This window comes from Pelobates fuscus, chromosome 4, assembly GCF_036172605.1.
Source record: "Pelobates fuscus isolate aPelFus1 chromosome 4, aPelFus1.pri, whole genome shotgun sequence".
Classification (NCBI taxonomy): domain Eukaryota; kingdom Metazoa; phylum Chordata; class Amphibia; order Anura; family Pelobatidae; genus Pelobates; species Pelobates fuscus.
Window position 1 is genome coordinate 348,889,382 of NC_086320.1, and position 13,806 is coordinate 348,903,187.

The 13,806-nt window shown below is 45.7% G+C and overlaps 1 protein-coding gene across 3 annotated transcripts in view; it reads left to right on the plus strand.

The window, feature by feature from the left end:
• ARMC3 (armadillo repeat containing 3) overlaps nucleotides 1-13,806 on the plus strand; it is an 89,392-nt gene that overhangs the window by 24,199 nt on the left and 51,387 nt on the right. For all 3 annotated transcript variants that reach the window (XM_063450784.1, XM_063450786.1, XM_063450785.1), the window contains one exon: nucleotides 1,555-1,672. In XM_063450784.1, coding sequence (XP_063306854.1) covers nucleotides 1,555-1,672 — 118 coding nt within the window. The remainder of the gene's footprint in view (nucleotides 1-1,554; nucleotides 1,673-13,806) is intronic.

Below are 13,806 nucleotides of genomic sequence, written 5' to 3' on the forward strand. Positions count from 1 at the left end.
AACATACACACACACACACACACAGGCAGACAGCCACACACACACAAACACACACAGGCAGACAGCCACACACACAGGCTGGCAGTCACGCACAGACAGCCACACACAAACACACAGGCAGACAGCCAAACACACAGAGGCAAACAGCCACACACACACACAGTCACACACACAAACAGTCAAACACACACTGGCAGACAGCCACACACACACAGGCAGACAGCCACACACAGACAGTCACACACACACAGACAGACAGACACACACACACACTGGCAGACAGTCACGCAGACAGTCTCACACACACACACACACACACACACACATAGGCAAACAGTCACACACACACAGGCAGACAGCCACACACACACACTCACTAACAGACAAACACACTCACTAACAGACAAACACACTCACAGGCAAACACACTAACAGAAACACACTAACAGACACACACTAACAGACACAGACACACACTAACAGACACACACACACTCACCCACATTAACACATTTTTTAAAATTTATTTAGACACCCCCCCCAGCCTCCTTACCTTTGGGAATGCTGGGGGGGGGTGTCTCTTCCTCCCTGGTGGTCCAGTGGCTGCTGGGCGAGCGGCACTGGCTGGCGGGCTGACGTTATATTCCGACTCCCAGCCTCACTCTGCGGCGCGCGAGGGAGCCGAGCAGACAGCTCAGAGGAAGTGCTCCCTCACCAGCGCCGCCCGACCGCCCAGCAGCCCAGCATGTCTGTTAGCCGCAAGGCTAACAAGACATTTGCCTTGGGCATTTGGGGGCGGCTTTTTTTGCCACCCCTGGAAAATGCCGCCCAAGGCAAATGCCTTGTTTGCCTTGCGGCTAATACGCCCCTGCGGTGTGAGCTATGCGGACACAGGGCGCCTCCTGCTCCATGGCGCCCTGTGCGGCCGCACAGATCGCACACCCCTAAGGCCGGCCCTGTTTGTATGTACCTGTGTACCTTCTTTTCTCTTTATTTTCTTTTCTTATGTACCTGTGTATGTCTGAGTCTGTGTGTATCTGCATCTGTGTCAGTGTGTGTATTTTCTCTAGGTGAAAAATAAGTGTGGCTAAGTCTATGATCTATGTGTGTTTGTTTTTTTTGTGTTTCTTTATTTATGTCTTTGGGTGGAAGGTGTGTTTGCATGATAGAAGGTGGGAGGGAGGAGATGAGGGGGCCCAAGCTTATGCTTGCCCAGGGTCCAATCAACATTAAAGACGGCCCTGATCGTGAGCATGCGCCTTTTGTTCCAATTGCTTCTCTACAAGCATGGGATTGAAAAAAAAAAGTCTACAGACCTGATGACTTCACAGAATGCGTAGTTTCTGCAGAGAACTTTGTTATGACAAGTGGGGGTCTCAGTAATCCAAACAATAAAAAAGGAACATTCTAACAATAAAAATAAATACATTTAATTTTACCGGTAGAGTGTTCCTTTAAAATGTTTATTTTTAGTTGGCCCTCCATGTTTTTTCCCAGGGCACTTCAATGGGGGTTTGTCAAACACGTTACTCATTCACTTATGATTTGTTTCAGTTCGACCCATTATCCATCGAAAGCAAAAAGGCGGCAACAGCTGTGTTAATGCTTCAGTCTCCAGAAGAAGAGATTTTAATCAAATCCTGTGAAGCTTTATACAAATTTGCACAAAAAGGTGCGTAATCCAGTGATGTCATTAAACATGTTAACCTTTAATGCTTTGAGTGCTGTATGGAGGAAGGAAATATAGTTTTTAAAAAAAGCAAACAACTAAACAGAACACCATTAAAGCGGCACTGTCATGCCGAACTTACCTTTCCCCAATCGATTCCTCTTCTCTCCCTCTCTCAGGATCTGTTCTTCATTTCTTCCTATATGCTCTAGTTTTCATTAAAACTTAAGAAAAAGTAGGGACTATTTCTCTTATGGAGGTTCCCTACGCTGTGACCAGCGGAGGAGCAAAGTGTGCTTCGTTTCCGGTGGTCACAGCAATTTTCCCACAATCCTTACCTTTCCTCCCTGTTCCCGCGATGATTCCTGTCACTTAGACAGGACACCGGCAAAACTGCCGAATTGCATTCTAACAGTTTCTCCATTCGTGTTAGAATGCAATTCGGGACTTTGTTCGGATCGGAATTTCATTCGAATGAATGAAACTCCGATTCTATTCATTGCCGTGGCTGCATATTGCATCCACTTAGAAACATAGAAACATAGAAACATAGAATGTGACGTCAGATAAGAACCATTCGGCCCATCTAGTCTGCCCAGTTTTCTAAATACTTTCATTAGTCCCTGGCCTTATCTTATAGTTAGGATAGCCTTATGCCTATCCCACGCATGCTTAAACTCCTTTACTGTGTTAACCTCTACCACTTCAGCTGGAAGGCTATTCCATGCATCCACTACCCTCTCAGTAAAGTAATACTTCCTGATATTATTTTTAAACCTTTGTCCCTCTAGTTTAAGACTATGTCCTCTTGTTGTGGTAGTTTTTCTTCTTTTAAATATAGTCTCCTCCTTTACTGTGTTGATTCCCTTTATGTATTTAAATGTTTCTATCATATCCCCCCTGTCTCGTCTTTCCTCCAAGCTATACATGTTAAGATCCTTTAACCTTTCCTGGTAAGTTTTATCCTGCAATCCATGAACCAGTTTAGTAGCCCTTCTCTGAACTCTCTCTAAGGTATCAATATCCTTCTGAAGATAGGGTCTCCAGTACTGTGTACAGTACTCCAAGTGAGGTCTCACCAGTGTTCTGTACAATGGCATGAGCACTTCCCTTTTTCTACTGCTAATACCTCTCCCTATACAACCAAGCATTCTGCTAGCATTTCCTGCTGCTCTATTACATTGTCTGCCTACCTTTAAGTCATCAGAAATAATCACCCCTAAATCCCTTTCCTCAGATGTTGAGGTTAGGACTCTATCAAATATTCTGTACTCTGCCCTTGGGTTTTTACGTCCAAGATGCATTATCTTGCACTTATCCACATTAAATGTCAGTTGCCACAACTCTGACCATTTTTCTAGTTTACCTAAATCATTTTCCATTTGGCTTATCCCTCCTGGAACATGAACCCTGTTACATATCTTAGTATCATCCGCAAAAAGACACACCTTACCATCAAGACCTTCTGCAATATCACTAATAAAAATATTAAAGAGAATGGGTCCAAGTACAGATCCCTGAGGTACCCCACTGGTGACAAGCCCAAGCTTCGAATATACTCCATTGACTACAACCCTCTGTTGCCTGTCACTCAGCCACTGCCTTACCCATTCAACAATATTGGAATCCAAACTCAAAGATTGTAGTTTGTTGATAAGCCTTCTATGTGCAACAGTGTCAAAAGCCTTACTGAAATCTAGGTAAGCAATGTCTACTGCACCACCCTGATCTATAATTTTAGTTACCCAATCAAAAAAATCAATAAGATTAGTTTGGCATGATCTCCCTGAAGTAAACCCATGTTGTCTCTGATCTTGAAATCCATGTGTTTTTAGATGTTCAACAATCCTATCCTTTAACATGGTTTCCATCACTTTCCCCACTACTGAAGTTAGGCTTACTGGCCTATAGTTGCCCAACTCCTCCCTATTACCTTTCTTGTGAATGGGCACAACATTCGCTAACTTCCAATCTTCTGGGACTACTCCTGTTATCAATGATTGGTTAAATAAATCTGTTAATGGTTTTGCTAGTACACCACTAAGCTCTTTTAATAGCTTTGGGTGTATTCCATCAGGTCCCATTGACTTATTTGTCTTTACTTTTGACAGTTGAAATAGAACCTCTTCCTCTGTAAACTCACGTGTAATAAATGACTCATTTATCCTTTTTCTTAACTGAGGTCCCTTTCCTTCATTTTCATCTGTAAATACCGAACAAAAATATTCATTGAGGCAGTCAGCTAGACCTTTATCCTCATCTACATACCTTCCTTCTTTTGTTTTTAATCTAACTAATCCTTGTTTTACTTTTCTTTTCTCATTTATGTATCTAAAAAAGGTTTTGTCCCCCTTTTTTACTGACTGTGCTATTTTCTCTTCTGTGTGTGATTTGGAAGCTCTTATAACTTGCTTAGCCTCTTTCTGCCTAATCTTATAGGTCATTCTGTCTTCCTCACTCTGGGTTTTTTTTATAATTACTAAATGCTAACTTTTAGTTTTTTACTATTTTGGCTACATCAGTGGAGTACCACAGTGGTTTCTTGAATTTTTTGCTTTTACTGACAAGCCTAATGCAATTTTCTGTTGCCTTCAGTAGTGAAACTTTTAAATAATCCCATTTCTTTTGGACTCCATTTAAATTGCTCCAGTCTGATAATGACTCCTTTACACATATTCTAATTTTGGAAAAGTCTGTTTTTCTAAAGTCTAAAACTTTTGTTTTTGAATGGTGTGACTCAGTCACTGTTCTTATATTAAACCACACTGACTGATAATCACTGGATCCTAAACTTTCACCTACAGTAATATCTGATACCAAATCTCCATTTGTTAACACTAAATCTAGTATGGCCTCTTTACGAGTTGGCTCCTCAACGACTTGTTTTAGAGACAATCCCAGTAGGGAGTTTAGAATATGTGTGCTCCTGGCACAAGTAGCTATTTTTGTTTTCCAATTTACATCAGGAAGATTAAAGTCACCCATGATGATAACTTCCCCCTTCATTGTCATTTTAGCTATTTCTTCAACTAGTAGATTATCTAACTCTTCAATTTGTCCTGGGGGCCTATAAATCACACCTACACGAGTTACTGTGTGATTACCAAATTCTAACGTAACCCAAACTGACTCTATGTTCGCCTCATTAACCTTTATTAGGCTAGATTTTATGCTATTCTTTACATACAGGGCCACCCCTCCCCGTTTCTTGCCTTCCCTGTCTTTTCTATATAAAGAGTACCCTGGTATTGCTATGTCCCAGTCATTTTTCTCATTATACCATGTCTCAGTAACAGCGACTAAATCTACACTATCAGTTGCCATTATTGCCACAAGTTCATGGATCTTATTCCCTAAACTGCGAGCATTTGTAGACATGACTCTAAGCTTATCACGGTATTAGGGAGTTATCTACTAAAAGGCTGAAAGACCTAAATTGGTCTTTCAGCCACATTGACTAATACTAAGTAAAGATTACTTAGTATTTGTAAATTCAGCCCCTACTCGCTATACCGCGAGTAGGGGCATGTCTAGTAAGCAGTGTGCAGCCTGTGGCTGCTCACTGTAAAAAAACAACAACAACCTATTGCTCCCACCCCTGTGACGGGTGGGGGCCATAAAGATAATGAGGGGGGGACCTACTGTCCTCCCCCCCGGCTCCCACCCCTGGGCGGCGGTTGGGGGCCATAAAGATAATGAGGGGGGGGACCTACTGTCCTCCCCCACCACGCCCCGGCACCCACACCTGGGCGGTGGGTGGGGGCCCTACAACAAATCCCCCCCCATCAAGGTGACTAGGGGTCCCCAAGCCCCTAGTCACCCACCCAAATAAAATGTTACCCCCTACCTACCCCCCTCACACTAAAAAATAGTGAGGGGGGGAATAAAATTCTTTGGAATTTTCCCACGCTGTGTAAAATGACAAATAGCACTCTGATTGGTGGGCTTGGAATCTAACCAATCAGAGTGCTCTTTGTCATTTTACACAGCGTAGGAAAATTCCAAAAAACTCCTAGAGCGATGCTTAATACAGACATACAGCTCCCTCCTAGAGCGATGCTTAATACAGACACAGAGCTCCCTCCTAGAGCAATGCTTAATACAGACACACAGCTTCCTCCTAGAGCGGTGCTTAATACAGACACACAGCTCCCTCCTAGAGCGATGATTAATACAGACACACAGCTCCCTCCTAGAACGATGCTTAATACAGACATACAACTCCCTCCTAGAGCGATGCTTAATACAGACACAGAGCTCCCTCCTAGAACAATCATTAATACAGACACACAGCTCCCTCCTAGAGCAATGCTTAATACAGACATACAGCTCCCTCCTAGAGCGATGCTTAATACAGACACACAGCTCCCTCCTAGAGCAATGCTTAATACAGACACACAGGTCCCTCCCAGAGCAATGCTTAATACAGACATACAGCTCCCTCCTAGAGCGATGCTTAATACAGACACACAGCTCCTTCCTAGAGCAATGCTTAATACAGACACACAGCTCCCTCCTAGAGCGATGCTTAATACAGACACACAGCTCCCTCCTAGAGCGATGCTTAATACAGACACCCAGCCCCCTCCCAGAGCAATGCTTAATATAGATACACAGCTCCCTCCTAGAGCAATGCTTAATACAGACACACAGCTCCCTCCTAGAGCAATGCTTAATACAGACACACAGGTCCCTCCCAGAGCAATGCTTAATACAGACATACAGCTCCCTCCTAGAGCGATGCTTAATACAGACACACAGCTCCTTCCTAGAGCAATGCTTAATACAGACACACAGCTCCCTCCTAGAGCGATGCTTAATACAGACACACAGCTCCCTCCTAGAGCGATGCTTAATACAGACACACAGCTCCCTCCTAGAGCAGTGCTTAATACAGACACACAGCTCCCTCCTAGAGCAGTGCTTAATACAGACACACAGCTCCCTCCTAGAGCAATGCTTAATACAGACACACAGCTCCCTCCTAGAGCGATGCTTAATACAGACACACAGCTCCCTCCTAGAGCGATGATTAATACAGACACACAGCTCCCTCCTAGAACGATGCTTAATACAGACATACAGCTCCCTCCTAGAGCGATGCTTAATACAGACACAGAGCTCCCTCCTAGAGCAATGCTTAATACAGACACACAGCTCCCTCCTAGAACAATCATTAATACAGACACACAGCTCCCTCCTAGAGCAATGCTTAATACAGACATACAGCTCCCTCCTAGAGCGATGCTTAATACAGACACACAGCTCCCTCCTAGAGCAATGCTTAATACAGACACACAGGTCCCTCCCAGAGCAATGCTTAATACAGACATACAGCTCCCTCCTAGAGCGATGCTTAATACAGACACACAGCTCCTTCCTAGAGCAATGCTTAATACAGACACACAGCTCCCTCCTAGAGCGATGCTTAATACAGACACACTGCTCCCTCCTAGAGCAATGCTTAATATAGACACCCAGCTCCCTCCCAGAGCAATGCTTATTACAGACACACAGCTCCCTCCTAGAGCAATGCTTAATACAGACACACAGCTCCCTCCTAGACCAATGCTTAATACAGACACACAGCTCCCTCCTAGAGCGATGCTTAATACAGACACACAGCTCCCTCCTAGAGTGATGCTTACTACAGACACACAGCTCCCTCCTAGAGCGATGCTTAATACAGACACACAGCTCCCTCCTAGAGCAATGCTTAATACAGACACACAGCTCCCTCCTAGAGCGATGCTTAATACAGACACACAGCTCCCTCCTAGAGTGATGCTTACTACAGACACACAGCTCGCTCCTAGAGCAATGCTTAATACAGACACACAGCTCCCTCCTAGAGCAATTCTTAATACAGACACACAGCTTCCTCCTAGAGCAATTCTTAATACAGACACAATGCTCCCTCCTGGCATTGGCGGATCCAGGGGGGGGGCAACGGGGCAATTGCCCCCCCCGAGAAAATATTGCTGCCCGAGGCTCTCCCCTGCCGGTCCATGCAGGGCTGGTGCTATCCAAGCACCAGCCCTGCTGATTGCCATCACGGACCGGAGGGGAGATCAGTGATCTCCCTCCCCGGCCCACACAGGCAGATTGCTGGGCGGCCGGCAGGGGAGGGAGTGAGAGAGAGAACCCGGGGGAGCTCTTACCTGCAGCTCCGCCGGGTTCTCCTCTCGCGAGCACGGAGCGTTACCATGGCAACGCTCCGTTCTCGCGAGAGTGAACTCTAGCCTGCGCTGCAGGTTAGAGTTCACTCCCCCACTAGAACCACCAGGGAATGGAAGAAAGCAATGTCTCCCCCTCCCTCAGCAAAGGTAAGAAGGGAGGGGGTACATTAGCTTTATTTATTTAATTATTATTTAATAATGAAAACAAAAAAAAATCTTTTATCTGCCCCCCTATCCCCTCACACACTGCACCACACAGCCCCCCTTACCTACACAGCCCCCTTACCTACACAGCCCCCCCCTTACATACACAGTCCCCCTTACCTACACAGCCCCCCCCTTACATACACAGTCCCCCCTTACCTACACAGCCCCCCCCTTACCTACATAGCCCCCCCTTACCTACACAGCCCCCCCTTACCTACACAGCCCCCCTCTTACATACACAGCCCCCTCTTACATACACAGCCCCCCTTTACATACACAGCCCCCCTTACATACACAGTCCCTTACTTACACAGCCCCCCTTACATACACAGCCCCCCCTTACCTACACAGCCCCCCTCTTACATACACAGTCCCCCCTTACCTACACAGCCCCCCCTTACATACACAGCCCCCTCCTTACTTACACACCCCCCCTTACACACCCCCCCTTACATACACAGCCCCCCTATTACATACACAGCCCCCTTACACACACAGCCCCCCTTACACACACAGCCCCCCTTACATACACAGCCCCCCCTTACACACACAGCCCCCCCTTACACACACAGCCCCCCCCTTACACACACAGCTCCCCCTTACATACATAGCCCCCCTTACACACACACACAGCCCCCAATACACTCACTGCCCCCCATACACACACAGCACCCCTCACACAAAAACACACTGCGCCACTCACGCACAAACACACTGCGCTCCCAATACACACACTGCACCATTTACACACAAACACACTGCTCCCAATATACATATTGCTACCCCATACATACACTGCACCCCTCTCACACACGCACTACCCCTTCATACACATACTGCGACCCTCGCACACACTGCACCCCTCACACACATACACACTACAACCCCTATCCCGGCAGACATGGGTAAGTTATCAACATTTTTTTAAACAGTTTGACTACTTACTCTGGGAGGGCGCCACAGCAACTCCTGGCACCAAAACCACTACAGAGAGCTGTAGTGGTTATTGTGCCTGGATTGTTTATTAAAATAATCTGCCAGTGCCCCTCCCGAGATTAGCTTCTGGATCCGCCACTGCCTCCTGGAGCGATGCTTAATACAGACACACTGCTCCCTCCTAGAGCAATGCTTAATATAGACACCCAGCTCCCTCCCAGAGCAATGCTTATTACAGACACACAGCTCCCTCCTAGAGCAATGCTTAATACAGACACACAGCTCCCTCCTAGAGCGATCCTTAATACAGACACACAGCTCCCTCCTAGACCAATGCTTAATACAGACACACAGCTCCTTCCTAGAGCAATGCTTGATACAGACACACAGCTCCTTCCTAGAGCGATGCTTAATACAGACACACAGCTCCCTCCTAGAGCAGTGCTTAATACAGACAAACAGCTCCCTCCTAGAGCAGTGCTTAATACAGACACACAGCTCCCTCCTAGAACAATGCTTAATACAGACACACAGCTCCCTCCTGGAGCGATGCTTAATACAGACACACAGCTCCCTCCCAGAGCAATGCTTAATACAGACACACAGCTCCCTCCTAGAGTGATGCTTAATACAGACACACAGCTCCCTCCTAGAGCAATGCTTAATACAGACACACAGCTCCCTCCTAGAGCAATGCTTAATACAGACACACAGCTCCCTCCTAGAACAATGCTTAATACAGACACACAGCTCCCTCCTAGAGCAGTGCTTAATACAGACACACAGCTCCCTCCTAGAGCAGTGCTTAATACAGACACACATCTCCCTCCTAGAGCAATGCTTAATACAGACACACAGCTCCCTCCCAGAGCAATGCTTAATACAGACACACAGCTCACTCCTAGAGTGATGCTTAATACAGACACAATGCTCCCTCCTAGAGCGATGCTTAATACAGACACACAGCTCCCTCCTAGAGCGATGCTTAATACAGACACCCAGCCCCCTCCCAGAGCAATGCTTAATATAGATACACAGCTCCCTCCTAGAGCAATGCTTAATACAGACACACAGCTCCCTCCTAGAGCAATGCTTAATACAGACACACAGCTCCCTCCTAGAGCAATGTTTAATATAGATACACAGCTCCCTCCTAGAGCAATGCTTAATACAGACACACAGCTCCCTCCTAGAGCGATGCTTAATACAGACACACAGCTCCCTCCTAGACCAATGCTTAATAGAGACACCCAGCTCCCTCCAAGAGAAATGCTTAATATAGATACACAGCTCCCTCCTAGAGCAATGCTTAATACAGACACACAGCTCCCTCCTAGAGCGATGCTTAATACAGACACACAGCTCCCTCCTAGAGCAATGCTTAATACATACACACAGCTCCCTCCTAGAGCAATGTTTAATACAGACACACAGCTCCCTCCTAGAGAGATGCTTAATAAAGACACACAGCTCCCTCCTAGAGCAATGCTTAATACAGACACACAGCTCCCTCCTGGAGCGATGCTTAATACAGACACACAGCTCCCTCCTAGAGCAGTGCTTAATACAGACACACAGCTCCCTCCTAGAGCGATGCTTAATACAGACACACAGCTCCCTCCTAGAGCAATGCTTAATACAGACACACAGCTCCCTCCTAGAGCGATGCTTAATACAGACACACAGCTCCCTCCTAGAGCGATGATTAATACAGACACACAGCTCCCTCCTAGAACGATGCTTAATACAGACATACAACTCCCTCCTAGAGCGATGCTTAATACAGACACAGAGCTCCCTCCTAGAGCAATGCTTAATACAGACACACAGCTCCCTCCTAGAACAATCATTAATACAGACACACAGCTCCCTCCTAGAGCAATGCTTAATACAGACATACAGCTCCCTCCTAGAGCAATGCTTAATACAGACACACAGGTCCCTCCCAGAGCAATGCTTAATACAGACATACAGCTCCCTCCTAGAGCGATGCTTAATACAGACACACAGCTCCTTCCTAGAGCGATGCTTAATACAGACACACAGCTCCCTCCTAGAGCAGTGCTTAATACAGACACACAGCTCCCTCCTAGAGCAGTGCTTAATACAGACACAATGCTCCCTCCTGGAGCGATGCTTAATACAGACACACAGCTCCCTCCCAGAGCAATGCTTAATACAGACACACAGCTCCCTCCTAGAGTGATGCTTAATACAGACACAATGCTCCCTCCTAGAGCGATGCTTAATACAGACACAATGCTCCCTCCTAGAGCAATGCTTAATACAGACACACAGCTCCCTCCTAGAGCAATGCTTAATACAGACACACAGCTCCCTCCTAGAACAATGCTTAATACAGACACACAGCTCCCTCCTAGAGCAATGCTTAATACAGACACACAGCTCCCTCCTAGAGCAGTGCTTAATACAGACACACATCTCCCTCCTAGAGCAATGCTTAATACAGACACACAGCTCCTTCCTAGAGCAATGCTTAATAGAGACACACAGCTCACTCCTAGAGTGATGCTTAATACAGACACACAGCTCCCTCCTGGAGCAATGCTTAATACAGACACAATGCTCCCTCCTAGGGCGGTGCTTAATACAGACACACAGCTCCCTCCTAGAGCAATGCTTAATACAGACACACAGCTCCCTCCTAGAGCAATGCTTAATACAGACACACCGCTTCCTCCTAGAGCAGTGCTTAATACAGACACACAGCTCCCTCCTAGAGCGATGCTTAATACAGACACACAGCTCCCTCCTAGAGCGATGCTTAATACAGACACACAGCTCCCTCCTAGAGCAATGCTTAATACAGACAAAATGCTCCCTCCTAGAGCGATGCTTAATACAGACACACAGCTCCCTCCTAGAGCAATGCTTAATACAGACACACAGCTCGCTCCTAGAGCAATGCTTAATACAGACACACAGCTCCCTTCTAGAGCAATGCTTAATACAGACACACAGCTCCCTCCTAGAGCGATGCTTAATACAGACACACAGCTCCCTCCTAGAGCAATGCTTAATACAGACACAAAGCTCCCTCCTAGAGCGATGCTTAATACAGACACACAGCTCCCTCCTAGAACAATGCTTAATACAGACACAATGCTCCCTCCTAGAGCAATGCTTAATACAGACACACAGCTCCCTCCTGGAGCGATGCTTAATACAGACACACAGCTCCCTCCTAGAGCAATGCTTAATACAGACAAAATGCTCCCTCCTAGAGCGATGCTTAATACAGACACACAGCTCCCTCCTAGAGCAATGCTTAATACAGACACACAGCTCGCTCCTAGAGCAATGCTTAATACAGACACACAGCTCCCTTCTAGAGCAATGCTTAATACAGACACACAGCTCCCTCCTAGAGCGATGCTTAATACAGACACACAGCTCCCTCCTAGAGCAATGCTTAATACAGACACAAAGCTCCCTCCTAGAGCGATGCTTAATACAGGCACACCGCTCCCTCCTAGAGCAATGCTTAATATAGACACCCAGCTCCCTCCTAGAGCAATGCTTAATACAGACACAAAGCTCCCTCCTAGAGCGGTGCTTAATACAGACACACAGCTCCCTCCTAGAGCAATGCTTAATACAAACAAAGCTCCCTCCTAGAGCGCAGCTTAATACAGACACACAGCTCTCTGATAGAGAGATTCACAATCCACACACACAGCTCTCTGCTAAAGAGCCTAACAATACAGACACAGCTTATTGCTACCATGCTGCACAGTTCACAGATATTGCTCACTGCTAGCGTGCTCCACAATACAGATACAGAACTCCCTCCTAGAGTGCTGTCCAGGGCATAAACACAGTTCACTCCTTTTATTCTGCACAATTTATTAAGACCTATGCTTGTTCAATACTCTAAAGTAGTGGTTCCAAAACCAGTCCACATGACCCACCAACAGTCTAAGTTTTGTCAGTTTCTCCGTAGGAATAAACAAGGAAAATCCATCAGTCTTAGATTGTTGGTTGGCCATGAGGACTGGTTTGCTCCAGAGGTGATCTGTGTCCATTTAACTTTATTCCTGACAGCAGCAAATGTGGAGGAGTGACACTATGGAAAATGTTTCTAATTTATTGCAACTGGTAATGCAATGTAAAAAAAAGTTAGAATCCGTTATTTTCGCTTTAAGTTTGAAATGATCGATAGTAATTTCCCACCCAGACATTCTAAGAAGTTTATTATTTCTCCCTGCCCACACTGGGTTTTGATAGCTTGCCATAATAATAATCTGCCAGCTGAGATGAGTGGGATCACATTTTTATCCACACACTTTGGACTTTGGTTTAAGATCTCATTTGACGACCTTGGTCTGAGATAGGCCATTATAATTGGGGTTTGAGAAGTGTAGCTATTGATTTAGCCATTTGCTATGTGGTTTATTGTGTTTTTTTTTTTTTTTTCTACTGAGCTTTTGATTCTCATACATTACACGGATTTCCAGAACAATGTTCTACAATAGCAGTGGAAACCAATGGAATTTACCTATTGATTTATCTGCTTATTTCTCTGCTTTTAGAACACTGCCCCAGAATTTCTCTTTGACACCATTAGGGCTAGGTATATTTTTGATTGTCACACCTTTCAGTACCATGGACAGGGAGTACAGTGTGCAATGCCAAGAGAGATGAATATTGTAATGTAAGGGATTTTTCAAAAGAGTTACCGGAAGTTTGAGTTTATTGTTCTAGTGACATTTACAGCATTTTTAAGCACTTAAAATCAGTGCAACCCCTGGCAGCCCCCTGGCATCAGGATCTTTCTCCATCTTTGACAGCAGT